Below are 12,027 nucleotides of genomic sequence, written 5' to 3' on the forward strand. Positions count from 1 at the left end.
GTTTGTATGTTGGAGGGGAAAGGGAGGAACACTGTTGTGTTTTTGGTTTTGGTTTTTTGGGTTTTTGTTTTGTTTTTTTTTGTTTTTTTACTTTTTTCTCCCTTTCTTTTCCCTCCTTAGACAAAGCCCGTTGCATTTGCTGTTCGGACAAATGTCAGCTATAGTGCAGCCCACGAAGATGATGTTCCAGTGCCAGGCATGGCCATCTCCTTCGAAGCAAAAGATTTTCTGCATGTTAAGGAAGTAAGGAAAATAATTCGAATTTCTACCCGCCTGATGTTTTCACCTTGAAACATCATTTCTTATTTCTTATTGCCATGAAATAGCATTGCGTAGAGCTCCACTTGCATAACATGCACAAATTCAGCGCCTCTCAACCTTTTCTAATATAAATATAACCTTTTTAAAGAAGAAAGAAGTCACAGGCCTCTTGCAGTTAACCTCAGGGCTCCCCTGGGCTCTGTGACCCAGAAATTGGGAATTACTGGAGTAGATGATCCTTTTTTTTATGCTTAACCTGTACTTTTCTTTTAATTTTTAACCTTGGCTGCATGTCGAGTCCCTCTCATGTCTCAAGTTTAACCATCTGGGGGAGAGTTAATAATAATACCTAGAATTCATGATCTCTCCTCTCTGCTGACAATGTCTGAAGGCAGACCACTGGTGCCCTGATCCTCCTTTCGGGAGTAAATGTCTGAAGCGGAGGGAGAATCGTGGGAATTGGAGCCATTGATGCAAGAAGCCAGACGCTCCCTTTTCCTCCATGCCGGAGGTCTCCACCTGCCAGTTAACAATGACTCCTGCCTGTACATTGGAAAAATTCACCCTTAATTAAGGCTTATTTTGAGTCAATATTTACCAAATGCCAGCTGTGCAGAACATGGCGTTAAGCGACCAGAAATTCCCCCTCAATGATGTTCTCAGTGTGTGAGCATGAGGTTTCTCCGGACCTGCAGGAGTGACCATTGGAACAGACTTCCATCCAAGGGATGATGTGTCAGGAAGAATGTATGTAAATTTAGCTGCTCACTAAAGTGAAGGAGGTGAGGACTCCCAATTCAAAGAGCCTAGTCAATGGGGCGCCTGGGTGGCTCAGTCGGTTGAGCGTCCGACTTCAGCTCAGGTCACGATCTCACGGACTGTGAGTTTGAGCCCCGCGTCGGGCTCTGGGCTGATGGCTCAGAGCCTGGAGCCCGCTTCCGGTTCTGTGTCTCCCTCTCTCTCTGCCCCTCCCCCGTTCATGCTCTGTCTCTCTCTGTCTCAAAAATAAATAAACGTTAAAAAAAATTTTTTTTAAATAAATAAATAAAAAAGCCTAGTCAAGACTCTAATAAAAAAAATTTATTAAAGAAAAAATAAATCCGTACTCTAAAACTCTATGTAGTAAAGAGGTGTAGAGAGGTACAGTTTCAGCCTCGATTCAGAAATGTTTTTATATGTGTAAGAAAAAAAAAAGCCTGGAGAATTGAGAACCTACCATTTTGTTAACTTTTTAGAAAGAGATACAAAATACTGGCTGGAAAGGAAAGACCATAAAAGCTGTCAGAAATGGTGGCATGCCTACAATCTGACTTTACAGGCAGAAGTTAGGTTAATCCAGGGTCCCGTTCTGATGGCTGATGCTTAAAGACAGATCTCTTCTCTACCATGGAAGGAAAAGAAAAACAGAGTGGCCAGTCTTCTTTGAAATGTTCAAGAATAGACTGGCAAAGTACTATTCCATTGAGAGAATTAAAGACAAATCATGTAGGATAAACATTCTATCTGCAAGAGAGAAATTGTCAACATCCACGTAAATGGAGAAATCATCTGTGAACACCATACCATTGTAACTATAAACCTGTTTGCATAAAGGGAAATTTGGCCCTGGAACAAAATATTTCAGGTAGATTTCAGTATTTATCTCTGACTCTTAATATTTTTAAGCAATCTGATTACAGAAGAGAACTCTGTAGCACTCCCTGGTTCTTAATGGGAAGAACTGTGAATATTTGAACCAGGGGCCTGCAGAGGCCGCACCGAAGTTCAGGCTAATCTCACATAGTACCAGGAAAGAGAATGAGGGGTAAATCCTATGGTGAATTGCTGAGCTCACTGGCCATACTTCAGTCTTACCTGTTCAACCCATGAAAGCCTTAGGCTTTCTCCAGTTGTGATGTTGAGGCATAGTTAACTGTATTCGCCATAATATTTCTCTCCACTGAAAATGGTTCATGTAGAAGAAAAACAATCTGAATACATGAACTTCTGTGCACTGATCGTAACAAATTTGATTTTGCGTTTAGAAATTTAACAATGACTGGTGGATAGGGCGATTGGTTAAAGAAGGCTGTGAGATCGGATTCATTCCAAGCCCAGTCAAACTAGAAAATATGAGACTACAGCATGAACAGAGAGCCAAGCAAGGGAAATTCTACTCCAGGTATGAGAAAAACATCAAGTGTCTTTGTAAACGTCCAGACTGTGTCATCATTTATGTCCTCTTGTTTTCTGTGTTCCACAGTCTTTATTATGTGTTGAAAAGCAGACTGGTGATATGGTTTATTGAGAGAATCACAAATCCTGCATTTTAAAGCCTTCATCCCAGCATCTGATTGTCATCTTATTTGGGAGAGAATCAAATTAATTGTTGTCGTTAATCATAAAGGCATGGAGTATTAAATGTGGGCTTCAGTGCAGAGGAAATTCTCAAGTCCTAATCTCTTACCGAAAACACTGGGACACTGAGCAGCCTTCATGACTAATCCGAGTGTCCGTGGTAGCTGCCTGGCATGGCAGGAAGGTGTTTTAGAGATGATGGTCTTAGACTTCACTGGCGAAGGCAGGTCTTGTGACCTGTTACTTCATTTTCACTTAGGAAACTCAATTTTCAGTTCTACCCATCGCTAAGCATGTAAAGGGAAACTCAATATGAAACCAGTTAACGCTGCCTTTGCAGATAGCAATTAAATGAGTTATGTAATAAGCTGGGGCTGAGTAATCCTTCTTAGGATTCTTGAGGTTGTGTGCCCCTCATTAAAAGAATCACCGGAGGAGCTACTCAGACATGGAGTGAATTTGAAATTGAACCCTATGCAGACGAGTCCGAGAACACGGCCTGATTCTTCTGCTTCTCCTTGTCGGAAGGGATGTGATTGGGGCAAACCTTTTCATTAATGTGAATTGCTAGGTTTCTATTTTCTTGGTTATATTTTGTTTCTATAATGCTGGAAGATCCTTTGCCAATGGTAATATTTTAGCACAGGCAAGATTTTCTTCCCCCAAGTATCTGCAAATAAGTCATCTAGAAGATCTTTTTTTTTGGTTTGAAACGTCCCTCTTTTGTAACGGGAATTTTGTAACTGTCAGGCTGTTTGGGTTCAGGTGGATTCCTCCCTTATTTGAAACCTCTCCCCCCTTATTTGGCTGTCATTAATCCCTGGGCTACTGGGGGCTCTCAGATTGTGAGATGCATTTAGTCCTATAAAAGTGGATGCACGCAGATCAACAGTGCATGCACATTTTACTTGTAGGGTGTTAGAGATCGGATCCTATTCATAAAATTTCCAGCGTTCTCCTGGAAAAATTGTTATTTTTCTAATCTCTGTATTGATAGTAGTCTCTCAGTACTAACTAGTAAAATCTTATAATGTGAAAAAGTTTTCTTTTCATAGGGTATATATATATTGCTGTTTTGACTTTGGTGGGATATAGTTTGTTGAGGTTTGAAGTGATCTCAGATAGGGGATTGTTTTGATTTTGTTTGTTGAGGATAATTCAGTATTTTCAAGCATCTACCTGGTCAAACAAGTTTAGGACAGTACTTGGTAATAGCAAATTACCTTAAAGCTGTTCCCAGCCTTTAATCTGTTCAGCCTATGAATCTGGATAGTGGGAGGGGGATTTTTTCAGGTGTCTACTAAAATTATCTTGAACGTTTCTTGGTGCATGTCTTTGGAATCGTGTTTTGTAGAATGTATTGTAGGAAATTTGGGATGGGTTTTTACGGAGATAGACTTGTATATCTTTCTCTGCTTATTCACGTACAAACTGAGAATACTTCCCAAGGAGTAGGAAGGGAGAAGCTTTGGCCAACGTTGTTAAGGAAGCGCGGTTTCCTCTGCCTCCCAGGCGGGCATCCCTGGTCTGATGTTGGTCATCAGCTCAGCTTTATAAGAACCTGTGGGCACAAGAAGTATGAGCGTTTCCACTTCACAGATGAGGCGACAGGCAAAGAAGCTAGGGAACTTGACCAAGCTTGCACAGCTTGTAAGTGGTAGAATGAAGATGAGAACTCAATCCATCTGACTGTAGCCAGACCGCAGACGGACGACCATGCTATGCCACACATCGTGTGGCAAGGGCCCGTTTTTATTTACTATATTAGATCGTATTGCTTTTGCATTTTTTCCCTTAAAGGACCATATAAACTATCTGTATTTGGGGAGTAACGCCTCATAACTTATTCTAGGGAGTTAGGTGACCTTTACTAGACCTCTGGATCTTTTGTTTTGATTTTCTTGATTTTATTTTGTCCTGGTTACCTAAGTTTTTGCCTCAGTATGTGAAGGTGTTTTTACTTTCAGAGATCTTACGTTTGTCTTCTAACATCCGAAATACAGTTTGATTCTGAGGACATAGCCAGCATTCAGCAGTATGTAAAAAGCCTGATGTTTTTTAAATTATAAAAATCAACCGACATCAAAAGTGGTAAATGGGGGCAGAGCTCAAGAATGTGGCATTTGTCTGGAATTAAAAGTTAAGGGCAAATTTGCATTTTGAACATTTTGACTATTTGCAGTGGTTGTCGAAATTTTACACAATTCAAATAATACTTTGACTTTTATTAAAATTCAAAGAGAATGTAAAACAGACCCATGCTTGAACTGAAATTAGACTCAGTACCTTAGAAAAAGGAAAAGCAAAACCAAACAAACACAAAACGTCTGGAAGAAAATGTTTTGGTCCTGGTAATGGGTATTCTTACAGCTTCTATAAATACCACTTTTTATTAATTTTATATACAGTCTGGTATTCTTATTAACTGTACTGGAGTACCTCTTAAGAATCGGGAAAAAGATACAGAGGCCTCCTGCTAGCTACTTAAAGTTTTTGACGTTTGTCTATTTTATGCATCAAAACGCCCGAATAGCAGCAATACGGTTGAGCCTGGTTACTGGTATTTTAGTGGAATTTATATTTTTATCTTAATGTTTGTGTAACTTAAACATTGCCCTTTGGTGCATAGACACTGTAGCAAATTCTTTCAAGTACACCCACGATTGGCTCTGATAATACACGTTAGGCACTAAGATCGCCTTGCCAAAACTGACTGTCACTCTTGTACGATATTCCTTTCCATCTTCTTCCTAAGGGGCCATTTGGTAGTAGGGCATTTAGCATGCTGGTATGCCGGTGAAAAAACATAAACGCTCTGATTCCGATAACTTTATCCCGTAAAGTTGCTAAGACGCTGGCGTGTCTTGTTTCGGATTTTAGAATTTGGTGGTTCTGAAGTACACGCTCTTCAGTTTGTGCCTAAAATCCCCAAGTTGAATCCTCCGCGGTAGGCAGGCTTGAGACATGTTCCGAATATACTAACTACTATCAGAGGGTTAAATCATAGAACACTTGTGTGTCTCATGCTCCGTTGTGGATCTTTTAAAGGTTAGCAGGTTGAGTATTGCTGTGTTTTTCTCTTGTAGGTTGCTCACGAAGGCTTGCGTACTTTCAATCTTAATACACTGAAAGTAACCCAGCTAAGACAGAGAAGCAGGAACCACACAAGAAGGAAGTCATAAGTTTTGGTGTTAACTTTAAGGTTCTGTGCATTACTTCAGAAGGTCGCTAACATAAAAAGCAAAGGGCATCTGCTGTTATCTCTCTGTGATGCTGGTGGAGAGTGTGAGGGCCGCAGATATTACCCTAGTTCTCTTCCGTTCTCTCAGGGCCTTTTAAAATTAAACCTTGAATTTGAAACAGAGACTATTACATGGCTGTTTCAAGTACTCCAGGAATCTCCGCTGGGAAATTATTATTTGCCTCCTTGTAGGAAAGACAAGTTTAAAGTTCAATAAAAAGACAATGACTAATCATGTTTATTGAGCAATAGAAATGTTCTAATGTCTGAAATATGCGTCAGGTGTAACATAAATTTTTGCTTTACTTCAGTAAATCAGGAGGAAATTCATCATCCAGTTTGGGTGACATAGTACCTAGTTCCAGAAAATCTACACCTCCATCGTCCGGTAAGTAGGTAATAAGTGCGAAACGGTACATTCTGCATTTCATGCTTTCCCCAGTCTGACCTAGTTGTGTGAATTTACATACCTAGAATCACCGCCTGAACCCTAGAAAGGTTCAAACTGATCAGACATAAGAATGCTCACATGGGGTAAGAAACAATATGGGGAAATTTTGGCAGGGCTTGGAAAAAAGGGAATATGTCAATGTGTTCGCTGTAAGTTGCTTGGATGACCAAAGTGATGAATGTATTTAACTTTTTTATCCCTACGTACTTCACGTGGTGCCCCGCACGTCGTCCTGGGCAGTAAATGGGTGAATACCCACCATCAGACACAGTGTAATGTGCGTTGGCCTCACAGTTAAATAAAAGGAAAAGAAGGATAAATGCTGTGGAAAGGCAAGGAAAGGAGAATAAAATGATGGAGTGATTGGCCTGACACGAGCTTTACCCAAAAGGCTCTTTGGAAGATTTAAGAGATACGTAGAAATATTGAAAAAGACAGAAACACTCACAGGAAGAGTAACTACTGTTTTCTTTCCAAAACAGTGGAGAAGCACACCACATTAAATTTGAATTCAGATAAAGATTGAATAATTTTTTTAGTATAAGTAAGTATTGTATGAGAAATACTTAGAGTAAAAAAAAAATTGTTTATCTGAAATTGAAAGTGGACTGTATTTTTCTTTAGTAAATCTGGCAACTCTGGGGGTGCCTGGGTGGCTCAGTCAGTTGAGCGTACGACTCTTGCTTTCGGCTCAGGTCAGTCTCATGGTTCGTGGGATCGAGCCCCACATTGGGCTCTGTGCTGACAATGCAGAACCTGCTTGCTTGGGATTCTCTCTCTCCTTCTCTCTGCCCCTCCCCTGCTCACTCTTTCTCTCTCTCTCTAAAAAGAAATATACATTAAAAAAAATAAAGCTGGCAACTCTACCCTTCTCTGTAGAACTTGGAGTTCTATATAATTAGGAGGCCAGTTGGTGGAACTGTAGAAAGCCCAGGATTATCAGAATCTTAGTTTGCTAAGAGAGGCAACTGGGACTCAGAGGAGGACTCCAGGGAGTTACCAGCAGAGCATTTGAGTGAAATGATTCCTCGTGTGATTCCAAGGAAGCTGGAAGACGGAAGCGTATACATCCGCGGAGAAGGTAGGGACGTAGGTGCCCTCTAACTGGTGTGTCTGAAGAACAGGATTCCCCTCGGACTCCTGATCAGGCCTCGTTGCTGCATGTTGGTGGCTTTTAGAGACCAAAGGCTTCTTAATAAAAATGACACAACTTCTCTAAGTGCAAAATCTGAGCACAATAAGAAATAAATCATTTTAGGATGCATATTGATTTCAAAAACCATGTACGTACAGCTTGCAATAATTCTGAGTTGCCCGAAATTAAGTATAATCGTACGTTTGAAATGAAAATTGAAGCCCTTTTAGATGTTAGGTAAGGCTCATGCCTTCCCTTCATCAGTGGAGGGTAGCTACTTACTGAACGCACAGGGGAAAGGAGGCTGATCTCCACGCCTTCTCAAATATGTAAAGTTACCGAGATTATGATATCAAGCTGTACCCTTCATATATATCTTAAAGACTGTCTCAGAGGCTCCAGAGGACTGCCACTAGGCTCCTGAAATGGGGAAATGTCACATCATATTGTGAAAGAACTGCAGCCCCGTGCCCAGAAGTCCACGCCACTCCCGTAGACGAGAAGATTCTTCCATTTCCATAAACTGGGCTGTGGCCTTCTAATGCTTTTGGCGATGTGAGAGCAGGCCACGTGCATTTTGAAGAGTGAGTTAGTGTGTTTGTAAAATAACATTTCATTTTTGCAGGCAAGTGTCCATCATCACTAAAACAAAAGTTCAAGTTACTACAGCAAGGTCAAGATGATTTAAAACTTGACACAGGTTTTCTACAGATGCAGGGCTTTGCAATACCTTTTCACGAATAGCAAGAATAGAAAACACTTGGGACTGAAAAGACTGGAGACATTTGCCAACCACAAAATTTATAACAGGAACCTGCTATAATTTTCATATTTCAACTTCTCTGAAGGAAACCTTCGGAAAACTTCTGCAGAGATGTTTCCCCACCCCACCTGCAGGGTAGACTGCCTAATTCATCCAGTGTGGATTGGCCTGCAAATTTATCTTTATTTCCCAGAGGCCCTGTCTACAATTCACCTCACCCATCACTAGACCAAGGAATATAAGCATTTGCCTAAAGTAAATATTCTTGGAGGTTCTCAAGGATTTGGAAAAGGAAGAATTTCCACTTCATATCTGAGTGACTGGGTGGTAGTCAGTTACGGAACACATACCCCCCTACACTTACATGCATATGCCCACACTGGTCCCCCCAGGACGCCACTCCACCTGACCCAGGGGTCTTAAGGTGAAGTTTACAATTTACATTTCAAAAAATGTTTCCGAGGGTCTCTACCAGAAGAAAAAAAAAAAAAAAGAATCATTCTAGTGAGGACCAATAAAAGAAGCTATTTTCATATTTATGGAAGTAGTTTTTCCCACGTAAATACTAATGTTTGCTAAGGTCTGCAAACACAAGTATAAAACAGAAAAGGGGTAACCATCTGAGTCTAATAAAGTGTATGGAACTCTGGCCAAATGTTTTAGAATTCTCTGCGCTTCAGAGTGAACCCTGATGGCTTTTAAATTTAAGTTAACCATAAGTCAGAACTAATCAGTTGGAAAGTTCTCAGTTGGGGATTTTGAGCCCTTGTGTCCAAATACAGGTAAATTTCAAACCTGACTCGGGTTTTGAGGCTATGCGTGGGTCGCCAAACATCTGGGCAGTATCACAGCTGAACTTTTTATGCATATCCACTCCTACTATAAAATTTTAAAAAAGAATCCATCCACTGGGGTACCTGGGTGGCTCAGGTAAGCATCCGACTTCAGCTCAGGTCATGATCTCCTGGTTCTTGAGTTAGAGCCCCACGTCGGGCTCTCTGCTGTCAGCATGGAATCCACTTCAGATCTTCTGTCCCCCCCCCCCCCTCTGCCCTTCCCCTACTTATGCATGCTCTCTCTCTCTCTCAAAAAAAAAAAAAAAAAACATTTCAAGGATTAAAAAAAAAAAAAAGCCCATGCACTGATCAGAGCAGACTAGATTCAATGGCCAAATCATAAAATCTAATTCATGAATTTTGCAATCCCAGGGTCCTGTCAGTTCTCACATGCCAGTAGGTATCCTCGATTTCAGAAAGGCTCTCAGGAAGTACTCTCCCCAGAAGGTCGCCTTTATAAGCCCAAGAAAAGATGAGGAAGGTAAAAGTGTATGGGCACGTGCCACCAGAAGGGAAAATGATCTGACGTTGGTTAAGAGAGGTATTAGAAATCGTGAAAAACTGACCCCAATCCTCTCCATCGTATCCAGGAAGACACTAACAACCTGCTTCCTGAGTGGGGATACAAGGAAAACCTTACAGGTTGTACAAAAGCATCCATTCAACCCCGTGGGCACATTTTGTAGTGTTCCCATCAAACACTACATGCTGAACCTTTTAGCGCCTCAGAATGCATGGATGCTGCACAAAGAAAGACTTCATTACCAGGGAGGTCTAACTAAATACTTGGAATTAACTCAGCCTGTTATTACCTTCACTGGAGAGAGAGAATCCTACCTGCTGTTTCCGCAAGCAGTAGTTGATGTGTGCAATATCATGCGAACAGTGCCAGGGAGTTCCTTCATCGCCTGCCTCCGACCTAATCCGATGAATCAAAGGAACAGTTAAACGAGGGTTTCATTTAGTTTTCAAAAGGCTGAGTCACCTAATATCCGCAATCGCTTCAGAATTGAAGAGTGATGTGACGGCTGCCGGGTGACCTGCCCCCGTCGAAACGGTCAGCAGCGGCTGCCGTTGCGTGAACCCGATGTGTTCCTCGTGTGAAGGAATGGTAGGGGCTTTGCAGCACCGAACTGTCATGCCCAGATGGCAGTGAAGATATCTCTGAAGATACTGTGGGTTTTTGTTAGACGGAGTAGATTTTCTCCTATTCCTTTCCATGATCTCAACTAAAGCATAGACTGATTTTCTCCTGAGCTCACCTCTGTGGTACCTTCCTGAATCCTGACAGTGAGGATGCGAGCCCTCTTGGAAAGCACAGGGGACTGGAGAAGGAAGGGTACCTGGTGGAGAGAGGGCTCACCTGGAGAGGCAGCGGGGTGCAGGGACGGGGCAGGGGCTCGCAGAGGCAAACCTGGGTTCCGAGACCTGGCCCTGCCGAGTTTTTTGCCAAGAACAAGTCCCTGAAACTCTTTAAGAGTTTATCATCTCAGCCTTAAAAATAAGAGGGTTGAAAGCGATCTTCCAAATACTTTCCAGCCCTGATTGTGCAGTGGAGAAAATTCTGTGGTAATGGCACGTGGAAGCATTTTATAAAGTTCAAAATGAGATTATGGATCATTTTTCACTTAACGCTTAATTTTTAAGTGCTCCAGTTTTCAAGGCAGAAGGTTTTAAACGTGAAATCAGGTTGAACCACAAACCTAAACCTCTCGATCTCCAGACAAGGAGACCGGTGCCACATTCTCTTGGGTCTTTGTGTCCTTCCTCTCTGCCTCTCTTATTAGATCCAGTGGCTTTACACAAACCACTGGAAGTCCCCTTATGTCATTAGAATCATTTCATCTGGAGCTCGTGGGGTCCAGTGCTTTCTAATTAGTAACTAATGAGGGGGCTACAACCATCTTGAAATAGTTTTAATGCTGTCCTTCCTGGAACACTCCCTGAATCATTTGCCTCGTGTACGACTCCTTTCTTTGCGTTGCCTGAATTTAGGATTTTCTATTCTCACGTTCGCTCAAATTCCTGTTGCATTTTTAGCGAAGCTTTTCACGTTGCCCTTATTTTCCCACAAAATCAAGCAAAACTCAGAAGCCTGGGGCACACCGTGATAAAGGTTTCCAAGAGTAGTTGCTCATTATCTAAAAGCTGAGTTAAGGTATCGGGAGACGTGAAGCCAAATGTTCTGTACCATGCTTATATACAGTTGATGTGGAAAAATGTCAGTGTTCTGTTTGAAGCTACACCTTAAAAATGTTCCTCCGGAAATATTATCCGAGAGATCTAGTGTAACTTTGTTCAAGCAAACCTATCACGAAGGGGATCTTTCGGTGCTGTTCGATTTGATTACATGGCATTCTTAACGTGCTTTACCTTGAAATTTTACTTTGTTTACTGTGCTGAGCACTCGTGATAGATCTTTTACTATGGTTAGTTTTATTTGCTTTCATTTTATTTTTTTTTTATAACCTGTTTTTCCTCTCCTGTCTACCTGATGATTTTTGAATTGTTTGTCTGTATATAGCTATAGACATAGATGCTACTGGCTTAGATGCAGAAGAAAATGATATTCCAGCAAACCACCGCTCCCCTAAACCCAGTGCAAACAGTGTAACGTCACCCCACTCCAAAGAGAAAAGAATGCCCTTCTTTAAGAAGGTAACATTAACTTCCAAGCTCCCGTCTGCTCAACTGCTCAACCGCACTGCGCCACACTTCTCGTCCTGTTGATTGTCTGCGTCTTTTGATAAGCCAATAACGTGCATGCTCTGTTATTCTTTGTTTCTTTTCCACGCTGCTGTAGCTAAGCAGAAGCAGAGATCGGTAAGTTTACATTGACATAAGCTGTGTTTATCCTGCCACTGGCATCATTAGCATTAAGTCCCACGGTTTTATTAAACGCAGTCATTTCTGTCCCAAGAAAAGAACCTATCAAACAAGCTCATGGAGTCCATGCATTTCAAACTGACTAAATTCAGGGAGTGACCTGTTCAAGCGCTATTA

At 41.5% G+C, this 12,027-nt stretch overlaps 1 protein-coding gene across 4 annotated transcripts in view; it reads left to right on the forward strand.

Annotated features, from left to right (window-relative positions):
- Window positions 1–12,027, forward strand: part of CACNB2 (calcium voltage-gated channel auxiliary subunit beta 2) — a 198,542-nt gene that overhangs the window by 160,475 nt on the left and 26,040 nt on the right. For 3 of the 4 annotated variants that reach the window (XM_030320881.1, XM_030320884.1, XM_030320880.1), the window contains exons 3-6: window positions 121–243; window positions 2,286–2,422; window positions 6,151–6,227; window positions 11,549–11,682. In XM_030320881.1, the coding sequence (XP_030176741.1) occupies window positions 121–243; window positions 2,286–2,422; window positions 6,151–6,227; window positions 11,549–11,682 (471 nt within the window). The remainder of the gene's footprint in view (window positions 1–120; window positions 244–2,285; window positions 2,423–6,150; window positions 6,228–11,548; window positions 11,683–12,027) is intronic. The other variant, XM_030320885.1, reaches the window with a different exon arrangement.

This window comes from Lynx canadensis, chromosome B4, assembly GCF_007474595.2.
Source record: "Lynx canadensis isolate LIC74 chromosome B4, mLynCan4.pri.v2, whole genome shotgun sequence".
NCBI lineage: Eukaryota > Metazoa > Chordata > Mammalia > Carnivora > Felidae > Lynx > Lynx canadensis.